Below are 14,393 nucleotides of genomic sequence, written 5' to 3' on the forward strand. Positions count from 1 at the left end.
GCTGGTTGTTGGATAGATTTTTTAATTGATACCGTACTTCCATGGTACTAACTACTTACACAGAGTTTGGCTGCAGAGCCTGTACAATTCCTACATTCCAGCACGTTCCAGTATCGCTTTGAACCGTGGGTTGGTTTTGTTTTTGTTTCTTTTTATGGTTTTTTTGTTTGTTTTTTTTTTTTGCGCACAGCGCAAATTTTCTGACAGTCGGGACAACTCCTAAAACAAACCCACAATCCTTCCCCCACCCACCCCAGAGTCACCTCAGCCATCAGCCCCCTGCTGCCCGGGCTCTGGAGGGGATTCCAGCAGGGAACAGGCGCCTGTGGTGGTTGTAGGAGCCGCTCCTGTGCCGTGCTGAGGAGAGCAGAGCCTCGTTCATCATCACCTTGTGCACAGGAACTGCAGGACCAGGGGGGGAGAACAAAACCCACGTGGGGAGAACAAAACCCAGGTGGGGAGAACAAAACCCACGTGGGAAGAACAAAACCCAGGTGGGAAGAACAAAACCCAGGTGGGGAGAACACGCCCCAGGGTTTTAGCAGCTTTCTCCAGCCCTGGAGCAGGTGGTGGGAGATGAAATCCCACTGGATTGGTGATGTCCCAGGCTGCCCCTGCGAGGTTGTGATGCTACCACTGCTCTGCTGCTCTTCCCTCCCTCCACATCCAGCCCAGAGCCAGGCCGGTGCTTCCATCCCTGCTCTCCAAGGGCCATTTCCCAGGAGGTGGGAATGTGGAGATGGGGATGACGTGCACGGCCCAGGCTCCACCTCCCTGCTGGATGGAGCTCTATCAGCTGCTCTCCCAAATCCCAATTCCACTGGGCAGCTCCAGAACCCGAGCTGCACACTGGGGTTCATTCCCTACCTACTCTCAGGGTTTGGGGTCAGGGAAGGTGGCCTTGAACGTTAGCAATGGAATTGGCCTAAATGAGTGAGGTAACAGAAACGGCCAGAGGAGGAACCTCCCCGAGCCATGTGCAAATATAACTCCTTCAGCAGAAGGAAGTCCTTTTCCCTACTGAAAAAAAAAATAAAATAAAATAAAATAAAATAAAACACATTCACTTGAAGAGCATACAGACTGCAGGAGGGGAAGGCAGGCAGGGACAGCACCAGGTCAGAGCATCTATGACACAGGTAATGATTGTCCAGCAGCAGAGGTGGGAGGGGACGGGGAAAAGCCAAAGCAAGCACTGAAAAACGTGTGGGAGAGGAGGAGGGGGGCATGGCATGCCATGGATCCATGCTGAGGGAAGCCCATGCTGGCTGCCAAGATCAGGGAATGGCCTTGATCACAGTCACCCAAGACTCGAGAGTGTTTGGCCAGTGTGCACATCTGGGAAAAGAGAGGTTTTATGGCACAGAGACTCGTGCTGGAGAGACTGCAAAGCACAGAGATCACAGCGTGTCTGGTGGGGAACAGAAAGAAAATCAGCACAAGAACCACCCTGGCACAGGTGCCCTGTGAGCCACAGAGATCAGAGCATGTCTAGGGGGGAACAGAGTGAAAATCAGCACAGGAGCCACCCTGGCACAGGTGCCCTGTGAGCCACAGAGATCAGAGCATGTCTAGGGGGGAACAGAGTGAAAATCAGCACAGGAACCACTCTGGAACAGGTGCCCTGTGAGCCACAGAGATCAGAGCATGTCCAGTGGAGAACAGACTGAAAATCAGCACAGGAGCCACCCTGGCACAGGTGCTCTGTGAGCCACAGAGATCAGAGAGCATCCTGGCACAGGAGCCACCCTAGCACAGGTGTCCTGTGAGCCACTTCCCTCAGGAGCTTTGGTCCCAGAGTCTCTGTTCTGAGCTGTGTTTTAAGCAAGCCCCTGCCAGGTATTTTAAGTGGTGCTGAGGCTGAAAAGACAAATCCAGAGGCCGGGGGCTGTGCCATGGGCGGTGGCAGCCTGGCAGAGATCTGTGGGCAGAGCCCCTTGGAGCTGAGCAGGCAGTGCAGGAAGCACTCATCTGTCAAGAGCTGGGAGTGGCAGCAGCTGCCTGGGCCCACAGGACAGAGCTGCCCCCCCTGAGCCAGGCACTGCTGCTTTGAACTGTGATTTTAAGACTGATTTTCTGTGTAATGTGGAACCAGATGGTTCCAGCTGTAAATCAGGAGTTTGTTTCTGTGCTCCTGTGGAGAACAGCTGCTGCAGCACACCAGAACAAATCCAAAAGGTCCCCAGTACCCTGACCCAAAGTGTCTCCAGCCACTCTTTGGAACAGAAATTTCTACCTTGTTGCATAAAGGTAAGAATAGAGTCTCATGTCACTACCAGGACAGTGCTGAGGAGCCAAGGAGGCTGAAAAGTCTGTCCTTATCTACAGCCAGGTGAGCTGCTGAAGCTGTCTGATAAGGACAAGGATTAGCATTCCAGGATTAGCATTCCTAGAGGGATCTCCCAACACATGCCCTGTTACCTCAGAGGCAGCTTTGTGCCTTCAGGGCTCCAAATCCACCAAAGCCTCGTGCTTTGAGACCTTTCCTCTCCCAGCCCAGGGTCATAGAGACCTTTCCTGTGCCTCAGGTTTCTGGTTTAGAATTATCCCAGCAGGGGCAGGTGCCACCCAGCAGCCAGAGGTGTAAATGCAGCCTCTGCCACACAGGCAGCTCAGGGGACAGCAAAGGCATGTGCCTCTCCTCTCCTCTCCTCTCCTCTCCCAAAGGACTCCAGGGAGGCAGGAAGGGCCCAGACACAAGTCAGGATCAGGCAGTTTGAGTTCACAGCACGGTTTGGTGACTGAGGAGTGCGTGGAGTGCAGAGCACCCCAGAGCTCATTTTCCTGTTAACCCACAGCAACTCCTCCCCCTGCAAGTGCCTCTCTCCCTCTCATTTTCCCACCTTTTCTCTCTGGAGGGTGCAGGCCCAGCAGTGCCCCTGCCTTGGGCAGCTCCACCTGGAATCCCCTGGTTTTTGGTCCCTCAGAGGCTTCACAGGCAGAAACCTCTGGTATTCACTCTGGGAATGCCTGGTTTGCACAGCACTGATCCAGAACTCAGATCCACTCATCCCAGCTGCCAGAGCTCTAAGATAAGCTAAGATAAGGTGTGTATTTATCAGGGGTGAGGTTGTGCCAAGGTTTGTGTCACAAACTGGTAGAGCAGAGCCTCCTGCTCCCCCTTCTCCCCACAGGAAGCATCTTCCTTGGCAGGAATTGGGCTGCAAGCTGTTGGCATTGCTTGTGCATGCTTGGCTGGGGAAATGCCTTTTAAAAAACGAAAATAATTTAAAAATCGCTGTTTTGGTGGTTGTTCAGATCCTGCAAATCAAACCAAAAGAATTTCCCTTGGCAGGAATTAGGCTACAAGCTGTTGGCATTGCTTGTGCATGCTTGGCTGGGGAAATGCCTTTTAAAAAATAAAAATAAAAAAATTAAAAAATCCTTGTTTTGGTGGTTGTTCAGCTCCTGCGAATCAGACCCCAGCAGCTGTGCAGGTGGAAGGGTCAGGCTGGGAGGGGAAATGCACCTGGAAAGAATCCAGGGGGGTTCCTGATGAGTGAGCAAGGGGAGAAGCCAAACCCTGCTGCCAAACCCTGAGCCAGGCCTGGCTGTGAGTGCTGGGGAAACAGCACCCTCTGCAACATCACTCAGGCCTCTCACTCCTAGAAAGTGCTGCTGATCCCTCCAGGAAATGCAATCCAAAACTGGCTCCAGCAGGAATGAACCTGGCAGCTGGGACTGCTCAGGGGCAGCTGATTCCTGTCCCAGCTCCCCAGAGGAAGTGAGAACACTCCAAGGTTTTCTTTAAACCCTCACCCTGAGTGCCTTCAAACCTTGCTTTTCCCCTTTTTATTACTACTGTGAGAGATGAAGAGGCAAAACAAGACTGTGAATCCCATCCAAATCTAAGGCTGCCAAGTGGGAAAAAGAAATAACTGGAAAAAACCAAAATCCCTAAAGCCTCAAAGAGAAACCTCCCTCAGTGTGAAGGACGGGTTCTGCTTGGTCCCCTTGGGCTCTCACTGAAGGATTTCACATTGCTGAGTGTCAGGATACGTGTCAAACAATTTAAAAAAAACACTTTAATGTGCAGGTAGGAGAAATATCAGTTTGAGATTGCTACAGCTGCCTGACCTGATTAACAGAGCTTTAAACAGTGATTTTAAATGGTGATTTTAAATAGTTCTGTCTCTGGGGCCCAGCCTGAGGGAACATCCTGAGCCTGCAGCCGAAATCTGCACAGGAGGAAGGATTTAGGGTGAGAAAAAGGATCCCTTGCCTCCCTGACAGAGATAATGTGAGCAGCAAACACTGATCAGCAGCATTTATCTGTGTCCTTCTGATTTTTCTGCCTCCAGGTGGAGGAGACCCCACATTCCAGGTTCCCCTTGCACACTGTGCTCTCTCCTGGATCCCAGGGCTTCCTCCGTGTCTCCTGCTTGGAGCTTGAAATTAAATTCTACAAGAGGGAAATCCCAGCAGCAGGGGAATTCTGTGTGCTTGGCAATTGTGGGAGTGAGTAAGAGGGGGAAGGGGGACTCTGGGACAGTCTGGCAAGTCACAGTGGGGAAAATGAGCCCCAGAAATCCCTTCCCAGGCCCTAGCACCTCAATTTCATGGTACAGCAGCCATTTCAGCAGCCTCCCTGGAAAAAAAAAAAACCCAGGGAGCAGTACAGTAGTCAGCAGCATTAAATTAAATAAATAGTCATAAATAGCCATTTCTGTCTGGTTTTCCCCAGCTGGAGCTTGCTTTCACAGTCTGAAATGTCCTTTTGATAGCCTGGCTCCATCCATGCTCCTGCACATGGGGTCTGGTGTGGGGCATGGGGAGGAATCAGCAGGCTACTCCTGCATCCATTGGAAAGGGGGAGCTTGGAGGGTTTTGCTCAGGCTGCACTGAGGATATTCTGTGCCACAGAACGGTGTGAGACCAATTATTCATCCTGGAGGAGCCAGGCCTGCACCATCTCCAAACTGGGCTGTGCAGCTGCCTCCCTCCTGCCTCTCAGAAGGTGGAAAAATCCCAGTGCTGGCCCAAGTGGGACTCACATTCCCCTCATCCACCAGGCTGGGGAGAGGCCAAGGCCGTCATTAAACCCTTCAAGGAGCAGCCTCATCCTCACTCCAGCCCCAGAGGAGTCTGTGCACTGCACAGCACAGCCAAGCTGCCCCTCTTCCCCACCTGGCTGCTCATGGGGTCTGGAATGATCCCCAGAAGAGCACAAAGTGCACACTGGCTGGTTCTGAGTGCAGCTCCAGCTCCTGGCTACCCTCCAGGGCTGCTGTGTGTGCCTCACAGCCAGCTCTGTCCTGCCACCCTCTGATGGGCCCTTTTTCCTTTCCTCCCTTGGTCCCTGGGACCCTTCCTGACCTCTCCTGGGTTTTTGGAAGCCTTGCTGCTCCACAGATGCAGTCACATAAATATCCAGTGATGGCTGTTGCTGCATAGATACAATTATATAAATTTATCCCAGGCAAGGAAAGGAAGCTGTTGTTTTTCCCCCTTTTTTTTCCCCCACAGATTTGACAAGACAAGGGCTGGGTGAACAAACAGGAGAGAGATTTGCTGAGCTGGGTAGTGGGAGTGCTTGCAAATCAATCCTAATTTTGGTTTTGTGTTTAAATCTGGGTGGTGATTCCAGCACCAATGCAGACCTGCAGCACAGGGGTGGCTCAGTGGCACAGGGAAAGCAGAGAACAGGTAAAGGGGACACTGTCACACTGTCACACTCACCTGGCAGGCAGGCACTGCCCTCGCCCAGGGCAGCAGCAGCACAGGGTGGGCTGTGGAAGGGATTGCAGCTCTGTGCTCTGCTCTCTGAGCCAGCCTGGCTGCCCTGACAGCAAATTCCTGCTCCCATGAGGAGCCTGCCAGGGGGATCTGCCCTCCACGGGGCCACAGCAGCTCCCCCTCCTCTCCAAAGCAGCTCTGCAAGGGATTGGGCAGCGACTGCCACCCCTGTGTGGCAGCGGGTGAGGGGGTGACAGTGTCCCCTTGGGAGACAGCAGAGCAAAGCAGGGAGCTCCATGCACAGGGAGGGGATGGGGACGGGCAGGGGGGCACTCAAACTGATGCTTCCCTTCGAGACAACAAAAACAGAACAGACAGACAGACAGACAGACAGGAATATTACAGAGGAGCAGTGCACAGGCTCAGGGAGCAGAGCTGGGCACAGCCCTAAGCACACCCCAGTGCTGGGAGAGCACAGCCCTCCCACACATACACACCCCACACTCCCAGAGCCCCTCCAGTTCAGCCAGTGTTGGAGGTCACTCCTTCCTCTCTTAGGCTTTTTTTTTTTTCTTTTTTTTTTCCATTTTTTTTTCTCTTAAAATCTGTATATAATATATATATTTATATCTGTATATATATATATATTTATATATATATTTATATATCCTATTTACACATATTGCACACCGTCCTCTGGCCTCCTGCATTCCTGCCTGTCAATGGAAACGTTTCCTTTTCTCCTCTGGATCTGACCCGAAGTCCCTGGACCCGATGCCATTCTGGAGATTTATTAGAGAATCCTTCATCTGCAAGACAAGAGATTTCTCCACTGTGGTGCTACCCTGGAGGAGGCAACTTGGGGATTTCCTTTTTTTCCTTTTTTTTTCCTTTTTTTCCTAGTATTGACACCATAATTGTGATTTTGGGAGTGGGAGTCAGGCCCATTTAAACCCCCAAAGCAGAATTGAGGGGAGGAGAATCAGGGCTGGGGACTGGGAATGTGGGGCACCATTTTCCAGAAGGGGTGAGCAGATTTAACAGTTTAAGAATAAACTCCTGAGTGACCAACAGGACAGTGCTGAGGAGCCAAAGAGGCTGAAGCCTGTCCTTATCTACACCCAGGTGAGCTGCTAGAGCTGTCTGATAAGGACATGGATTAGCATTCCCTAAGTTCTCTCTCCTTGGGGGAAAGCAGCTCACATTTAGGGACTTGTGAGGGAGCAGCTCTCATTTCTGGACTGTGTTTTCAGCAGCCCTGTGTGCTTTTCAGGAAGCCCACCCTGAAATTCCTGGATTTATGAGGAAGCAGCTTTAATTTCTAGGCTGTGTTTTCAGCAGCTCTCTGTGCCTTTTAGGGAGCACACCCTGAAATTCCTGGATTTATAACAAAGCTGCTCTCAGCAACCCTGTGTGCTTTTTAGGGAGCACACCCTGAAATTCCCGGATTTATGAGGAAGCAGCTCCCATTTCTGCCCTGTGTGCTTTTTAGGGAGCACACTCTGAAATTCCTGGATTTATGAGGAAGCAGCTCCCATTTCTGCCCTGTGTGCTTTTTAGGGAGCACACTCTGAAATTCCTGGACTGATGCTATGAGATTTTGTCCCCTTCCTCCCTGAAAGCTGCATGTAAATCCAGGGTTCAGCTCAAACCAGTGTGCTGTCCAAACTGGGATGACAGATTAGACACCAAATGTGTCCACATGAGGTTTCTGGCCCTGTAGGGTTCTCTCCCTGATGTGCATGGACCCCTCTGATGGGAGAGAGCAGCCCTGGCCCCCTGACAGCCCCTGTGGTACCCACCAGCAGCAGGAGATGGGTCTAAAGGAGCTGGCACACCTGAGGGGCTGTGGTGGAAGCAGGAGATGCTGAAGGATGGGGAGCAGCCCTGGGAGGACACAGGGACAGCCTGGTCACAGCCCTGCCTGCAGCTGTGCAGTCTCACCTGGTCCAGGAGCATCACGGAGGATTTGATGATCTCGCGCCATTTCTGCAGCTCTGAGTCGTGGTACTTCTGCTGGGACTCCAGCAGCTGGGCCCACTCTGTCTGAGACTGGGGTAACCTGCCACAAAAAAAAGGGGAAAGCCCAAAATCACACTTTGTACAGAGATTTCTATTTCACAGAATCACCAGGTTGGAAGAGACCTTCAAGATCATCGAGTCCAGCCCAGCCCCAACCCCTCAGCTGAACCCTGGCACCCAGTGGCACATCCAGGCTTGTTTTAAACTTTTGATTTTATCGTTTTATACTTTTGATTTTATCTTCCTCTGGTGCTCTTGGTGATTTTTAGACTACTACAATAGTATGTGAGTACAGAACTTACATCCAGGGATGGTGACTCCACCACCTCCCTGGGCAGAACATTCCAGAACTTGTGACATCCTCTGTGACCCTAACTCTGCTTTTCAGCTGCAGGGGAAATGCACACGGGGGGAAATGCACATGGGGGGAAATGCACACAAGGGAAATGCACACCAGGGAAATGCACACCAGGGAAATGCACACCAGGGAAATGCACACCAGGGAAATGCACACGGGGGGAAATGCACACGGGGGGAAATGCACACCAAGGAAATGCACACAAGGGAAATGCACACAGAGGGAAATGCACACAGAGGGAAATGCACACAGAGGGAAATGCACACGGGGGGAAATGCACACAAGGGAAATGCACACAGAGGGAAATGCACACAGAGGGAAATGCACACAGAGGGAAATGCACACAGAGGGAAATGCACACAGAGGGAAATGCACACCAAGGAAATGCACACAGAGGGAAATGCACACAAGGGAAATGCACACAAGGGAAATGCACACAAGGGAAATGCACACAAAGGAAATGCACACAGAGGGAAATGCACACAGAGGGAAATGCACACAGAGGGAAATGCACACGGGGGGAAATGCACACGGGGGGAAATGCACACGGGGGGAAATGCACACTTCAGCTTCACCTGTTTTGCACAAAAGTGAGAGCCCAGAGCTCTGGTGTGACAGGAAAGCCTCTGGCACCCAGAAAACCCAAGGGGAGCCCCAGCAGGGGTGGCTGTACCTCTCCTGCAGCCTCAGGCCCTGCCACGCCGTCAGCGTCTGCGTGGTGTACTCCAACATCCAGAGCTTGTAGAACAGCATCATGTTGAGAATGACCAGCAGCACCAGACTGCAAAAAAAGCAAGAAAAAAGCCACTTCAGGAGCATCTCACAGCCCACTGCCTGCCAGGAGCAGCTGGGACAACACCCAGCCCTGCAGGAAGGTGTCTGAGCTCAGTCCATGCTGTGAGTGGGGATTTAATCTGAGTGAGCAGCCCAAACTTCACCTCGTGGAAGAAATGTGTGAGCCAGGAGGACAGACAAACAGAACAGGCTGGGTGAGTGGATGTGCTGAATGCAGAGAAAGGGAGGGAAATGGGAGAGTAAAGAGGTAAAAAAAAGAGAGAGACAGTACCTGAAACAGATCCTAATGGGAGCAGGGAAGAGAAAAGACGGAGCAGCTGCAGGTTAGAAACAGAGTGACACAAACTGGGCTGGGAGGGGGAGGCTCAGACAGTGCAGGGGGAAAGGAGCAGAGGGGAGAGAGGCAGGAAGGACAGACAGGGATCCGTGAGCCTGCACTGCTGGTGAAGTTCCCTCAGCACAGCTGAGCTCCTGGGGACAGCAGGTGGCTGTGCAGGCACTGCCACACACACAGCGCTCACATCCTCCCTTCCCCATCCCCAGAGCAGGCACTGACACACACACACAGTGCTCACATCCTCCCTTCCCCATCCCCAGAGCAGGCACTGACACACACACACAGTGCTCACATCCTCCCTTCCCCATCCCCAGAGCAGGCACTGACACACACACAGTGCTCACATCCAGCCCTCCCAGAGCAGGAACTGACACACACACACACTGTCACCATGACATTTTCTGAAAAATCCCTTTGCCAGGATTTTTCCCTTGAGAAGAAAAAGCTTTCTTTTAATTTCTTTTTTTAATTTTATTTAAAGCATTTTCTTTTAATATGATATATTCTTTATAAATATAATATTTTAAAATAAATATTTTAAAATATAATATTTTATATCATAAAATAATAAATCAGCCTTCTGAAACATGGAGTCAAGATTCTCATCTCTTCCCTCGTCCTGGGACCCCTGCAAACTCCACCACAACACACAGTGCTCACATCCAGCCTTCCCCATCCCCAGTTCAGGCACTGACACACACACAGTGCTCACATCCAGCCTTCCCAGTGAGGCACTGACACACACACACTGTTCACATCCTCCCTTCCCCATCCCCAGTGAGGCACTGACACACACACACACTGTTCACATCCTCCCTTCCCCATCCCCAGTGAGGCACTGACACACACACACACTGTTCACATCCTCCCTTCCCCATCCCCAGTGAGGCACTGACACACGCACACACTGCTCACATCCTCCCTTCCCCATTCCCAGCCCAGCACTGGGAACACCCCCCAGCCGTGCCCTGCCCAGCTCCTCTCTCCCCCACCACTCAGGGTGGGCATTCCTGCTCCTGCCCAGGAAGAGATTCCCAAATGCCAGCCCGGTGCCTGGCTCTGAATAGTGCAGTTATTTTGCTGGAAGAATGGCCCACTATGACCAGTCCAGTCAGGAGGATGGCAACTGGCCAGAGGAATATTCTGGAAACACCACAGAGGGCTCTGTGAGCCAAGTGAAGCTGTCAGGAGCTTGGCACAAAGCTTGGGTACCTCTGTGCTATGTTCTCATCGTGGCAGCACCTTACACCACCTCATTTATCACTGCCTGGGTGCTGCTGCAATCCTCTGCCATCCGTGCCCCCTCTGGGACCAGGGAACACAGAAAGGAGCTCAGCTTGAGCTGCAATTTCAGCCCTGAGATCCCAGCTTCTCCCCACTTCTCTGACAGCCAGGTGGAGCTTAAGGAAAAGCCGAGCCCAAGTCAGAAAAGCCTGGGTCACTGCTTTAGGCTGCTCTGCTCCACAGCACCTGCCCAGTGAGCACTGCAGCACTAAATGAAGCCTGCTGTCAGTCCAAGGGCAGAGGAACAATAAAAACTGAGTTTAGGAATTAAACTGAGCCACAGGGGCGTGAGGGGCCCATTCCCAGCTCACTTGGAGAGCACATCCCAGTCCAAGACCATCAATCCTGAAAGATGAGGTAGGAAAGACCCAAACCAAACAGATCCTGCTGCTGGGCTGATGAAATCACTCCAGCCCCTTGTGCTTCAGCTCTTTCTTTACTTATTGTGCAGAAATCATCTCTCAAGGGTCCAGCTGCTTTCTGGCTGAGCCTCTCATCAAAATCACAGCCCAGCACCAGACATGAAAATGTTTTGCCTGACCAGATGTGACAGAATCCTCACAGACACTGAGCCCTGCTGGGGTAGCCCAGTGACTCCCAGAGAGCTCTGCACAGTCACTGTCCCTCATAGCAGCTGGCGTGTCAGCAATTAAATCACTTGTTTTAAATTACCCACAGACACAGAGGTTTTTATGTGTCGTTAAAGTCATCCTTGATGTAAAAATAAATTTAAAAAAAGTAAAAATAAATAAAATGTAAAAGATGTAGCAGTAAATAAGATGTAATAATAAATAAATAATAAGATATAAAATAAGATGTAAAAATAAATAATAAGATATAAAATAAGATGTAAAAATAGTAATAATGAGATGCAAAAATAAATAAATAAAATGCTTATACTTGTTGGATTTCCTCTCCTGTAGGTATTGACTTCTCTCCTTGCACAGCTGCCTCTGTCCCAGACAGGTCCCAGACCTGCCTTCAGGACTCTCAGATCAGAGTTTGGCTAAAACAAGGGCAAATCCCAGGGGAAAGGAGAGAAGGGAGCACAGAACTCCAAGAGCACAGATAAACCAAAGGTGTTTAATGCTGGCTGGGAAGGAGAGCAGAAAAAAAATCATCACTTACACAAAGCTGATGACAAGGAGCAGCTTGGAGACACTCTGCAGGTGGAAGCCACTGGGGCTCTCCTCAGGGATGTGCCGTGTTTGAGTGGAACCTGAGGAGATGGGGATGCATTTGGGATGGGAAACAGGGAAAGGAGCCCCCAATCCTCTACCCACCCACACAACCCCAACGGGGAAAGGAGCCCCCAGTCCTCTACCCACCCACACAACCCCAACAGGGAAAGGAGCCCCCAATCCTCTACCCACCCACACAACCCCAACAGGGAAAGGAGCCCCCAATCCTCTACCCACCCACACAATCCCAACAGGGAAAGGAGCCCCCAGTCCTCCACCCACCCACACAACCCCAACAGGGAAAGGAGCCCCCAATCCTCTACCCACCCACACAACCCCAACAGGGAAAGGAGCCCCCAGTCCTCCACCCACCCACACAACCCCAACAGGGAAAGGAGCCCCCAGTCCTCCACCCACCCACACAACCCCAACAGGGAAAGGAGCCCCCAATCCTCTACCCACCCACACAACCCCAACACTCCCCTCTGTGACCAAACCCCTGCCTGTCCCCATCCCCGCGGGCTGTGCAGCTGCTCACCTGCCACGTGCTTGATTCGATGGGCAACCTCCTCATCCGTGGGGGTGGTCACGGGGCTGAGCACCTCCTCCAGGTGGGGCACCCTCAGGTGGGCGTGGGCGCGTTTCCGCCGCCGCACCGTGGATTGCTTGCTCACCTTCTCTTTGGGGGATTGTCTGTGCACCTCAGCCAGGTACGTGCTCTCAGTTTTGGTCAGCTCGCTCTCTGCAGCACCAAGGGGAGCATTTGGTAGAGAGAGAAAGGTTTAACCCCTCTGCTGTGATGCCTTAGGATTTTAGATTTATATTTTTCACATATTTGTAACCTTGCAGTTCTTTAGTGTGTCACTCCACACACAGTGGGAGCTGCTGCTCTCGCATTTTGGGCAGACACAACAATTCCTCTCCAGGCCTGGCAATCAAGGCCACTTGATCTGTTTTGGTCAGCTCGCTCTCTGCAGCACCAAGGGGGAGCATTTGATAGAGAGAGAAAGGTTTAACCCCTCTGCTGTGATGCCTTACAATTTTAGCATTTATATTTTCCATCTATTTGTAAGCCTGCAGTTCTTTAGTGTAGAACTCTGAACTCCACACACAGTGGGAGCTGCTGCTTCCCCATTTGGGGCAGACACAACAATTCCTCTCCAGGCCTGGCAATCAAGGACACCTCACTGCCTCAGGCCCCAGAGATGGGAACAAAAGGGACTTGGGGGCAGCAAACTTGGGGTCAATGACTTCATCAGCTGAAGCTGGAATTGGCAGATTCATCCCCAAAATGCAAATGGACCAAACTTATAAAAGTGTGAAACCTGTGATCTATTGTCCATTTCTGGGTGTAGCTCCTGGGGGCTTTGTCTGCCCTAAATGTAGCTGAAGGCCCTTCAATAAATAGAACTGCTTTTTATTTTCTTTTGCCTGGCCTCTGTTTTTAAGTAGCCCCCAAAAAAGGCATCAGCTTGCCCAAAGAAGCTGGCAGGGCCTAAGAGATTTGTGCTCCACATTCCTCGCACCTTTTACCAAAATTTGACCCCAAACTGCCTGACAGGGAGCAGGATTTGCTGCCCTGATTAATTCCAGCAGTTAATTTATTCCAGCTATGGTAGCCCCTTTTGTAAACCACCCCAAGGCTGCCCACTCCCAGGGAAACACGAGTGTCCCTGTCAGTGCCACACTCACCCAAGTGACGGAAATAATCCTCCAGGCCACTCCAAAAATTCTTCTCAATGAAGGATTTCACCAGCCCCCAAGGCTGCTTCCTGTAGCGTAATTCTGTGGAAACCCTGTGAGGAGGAACAGGTCACTCATTCCCCTGGTGCTGCTGCCTGGGGGTGATGCCAATTCACAATCTTTGTCAGTGTAAATCCAGGAAATAATCATGTACTCTCTTATTTCTGGAATGCTCTCAGCCCTTCACGTTTCCAGAGGAGAAGCACTGCTGGAAAAATCCTTCCAAAGGCAGGAAGAGCCTCCCTCAAGAGCACTCCAGGGCCATTTGGCAGACATTTGGATTATCACTACTGAAGTCACAGGAATAGAGCTTTGCCCAGCACCCAGTTCCTCTGTTTAGCCCCAGGAAGTTCATCCTGTGCTTATCACAGATCCTGTGCTATCACAGTCTGCAGCGCTCTGCAAACCTCTGCATCCAAGAGAGAGGCAAGAAAAATCTGTAAATCCCCTCCCTTATGCAGCTGTAACTGCTCTGCATTGATGTCAACCCAGCAGGTGAAAATCCTGCCCCTGGTGACAGCAATGTCCCAGCAACAGGACAAGGAAGAGGTGGCAGAATCCTCACAGGCTCTGAGCCCAGTGACTCCCAGAGAGCTCTGCACATTGTCCCACACAGCAGCTGCTGTGTCAGCAATTAAATCACTTGCTTTAAATTACCCCCACACACAGTTCCTGTGTGTCATTAAAAATCTGTAAACTGCATTTTCCCTGATGTAAAAAATAAATAAATAAAACGCTTGTTGGGTTTCTTCTCTTGTAGGTATTGACTCCTCTCTTCTTGCACAGCTGCCTCTGTCCTGATTGTCACTGTCCCAGGCAGGTCCCAGACCTGCCTTTAGGACTTCCAGGACTTCAAAGCCCATGTTTGGCTAAAACAAGGGTAAAACACAGGGGAAAGCAGAGAACTCCAGGAGCACAGATAAACCACAGCTGTTTAATGCTGACTGGGAAGGACAGCACTAAAAAATAATCATAAAAAAAAAGAAATAAACAAAGA

The 14,393-nt window shown here is 51.2% G+C and overlaps 1 protein-coding gene across 6 annotated transcripts in view; it reads right to left on the reverse strand.

Moving 5' to 3' along the window:
- Positions 1 to 2: 2 nt before the first annotated feature.
- GRAMD1B (GRAM domain containing 1B) overlaps positions 3 to 14,393 on the reverse strand; it is a 168,066-nt gene continuing 153,675 nt past the window's right edge. For all 6 annotated transcript variants that reach the window (XM_066564571.1, XM_066564570.1, XM_066564569.1 and 3 more), the window contains 6 exons: positions 13,346 to 13,449; positions 12,192 to 12,395; positions 11,601 to 11,691; positions 8,730 to 8,837; positions 7,621 to 7,738; positions 3 to 6,485 (listed from right to left, as the gene is read on the reverse strand). In XM_066564571.1, the coding sequence (XP_066420668.1) occupies positions 6,396 to 6,485; positions 7,621 to 7,738; positions 8,730 to 8,837; positions 11,601 to 11,691; positions 12,192 to 12,395; positions 13,346 to 13,449 (715 nt within the window). In that variant the 3' untranslated portion in view covers positions 3 to 6,395. The remainder of the gene's footprint in view (positions 6,486 to 7,620; positions 7,739 to 8,729; positions 8,838 to 11,600; positions 11,692 to 12,191; positions 12,396 to 13,345; positions 13,450 to 14,393) is intronic.

The sequence above is a fragment of the Molothrus aeneus genome, chromosome 22 (assembly GCF_037042795.1).
Source record: "Molothrus aeneus isolate 106 chromosome 22, BPBGC_Maene_1.0, whole genome shotgun sequence".
In the NCBI taxonomy this organism is placed as follows: domain Eukaryota; kingdom Metazoa; phylum Chordata; class Aves; order Passeriformes; family Icteridae; genus Molothrus; species Molothrus aeneus.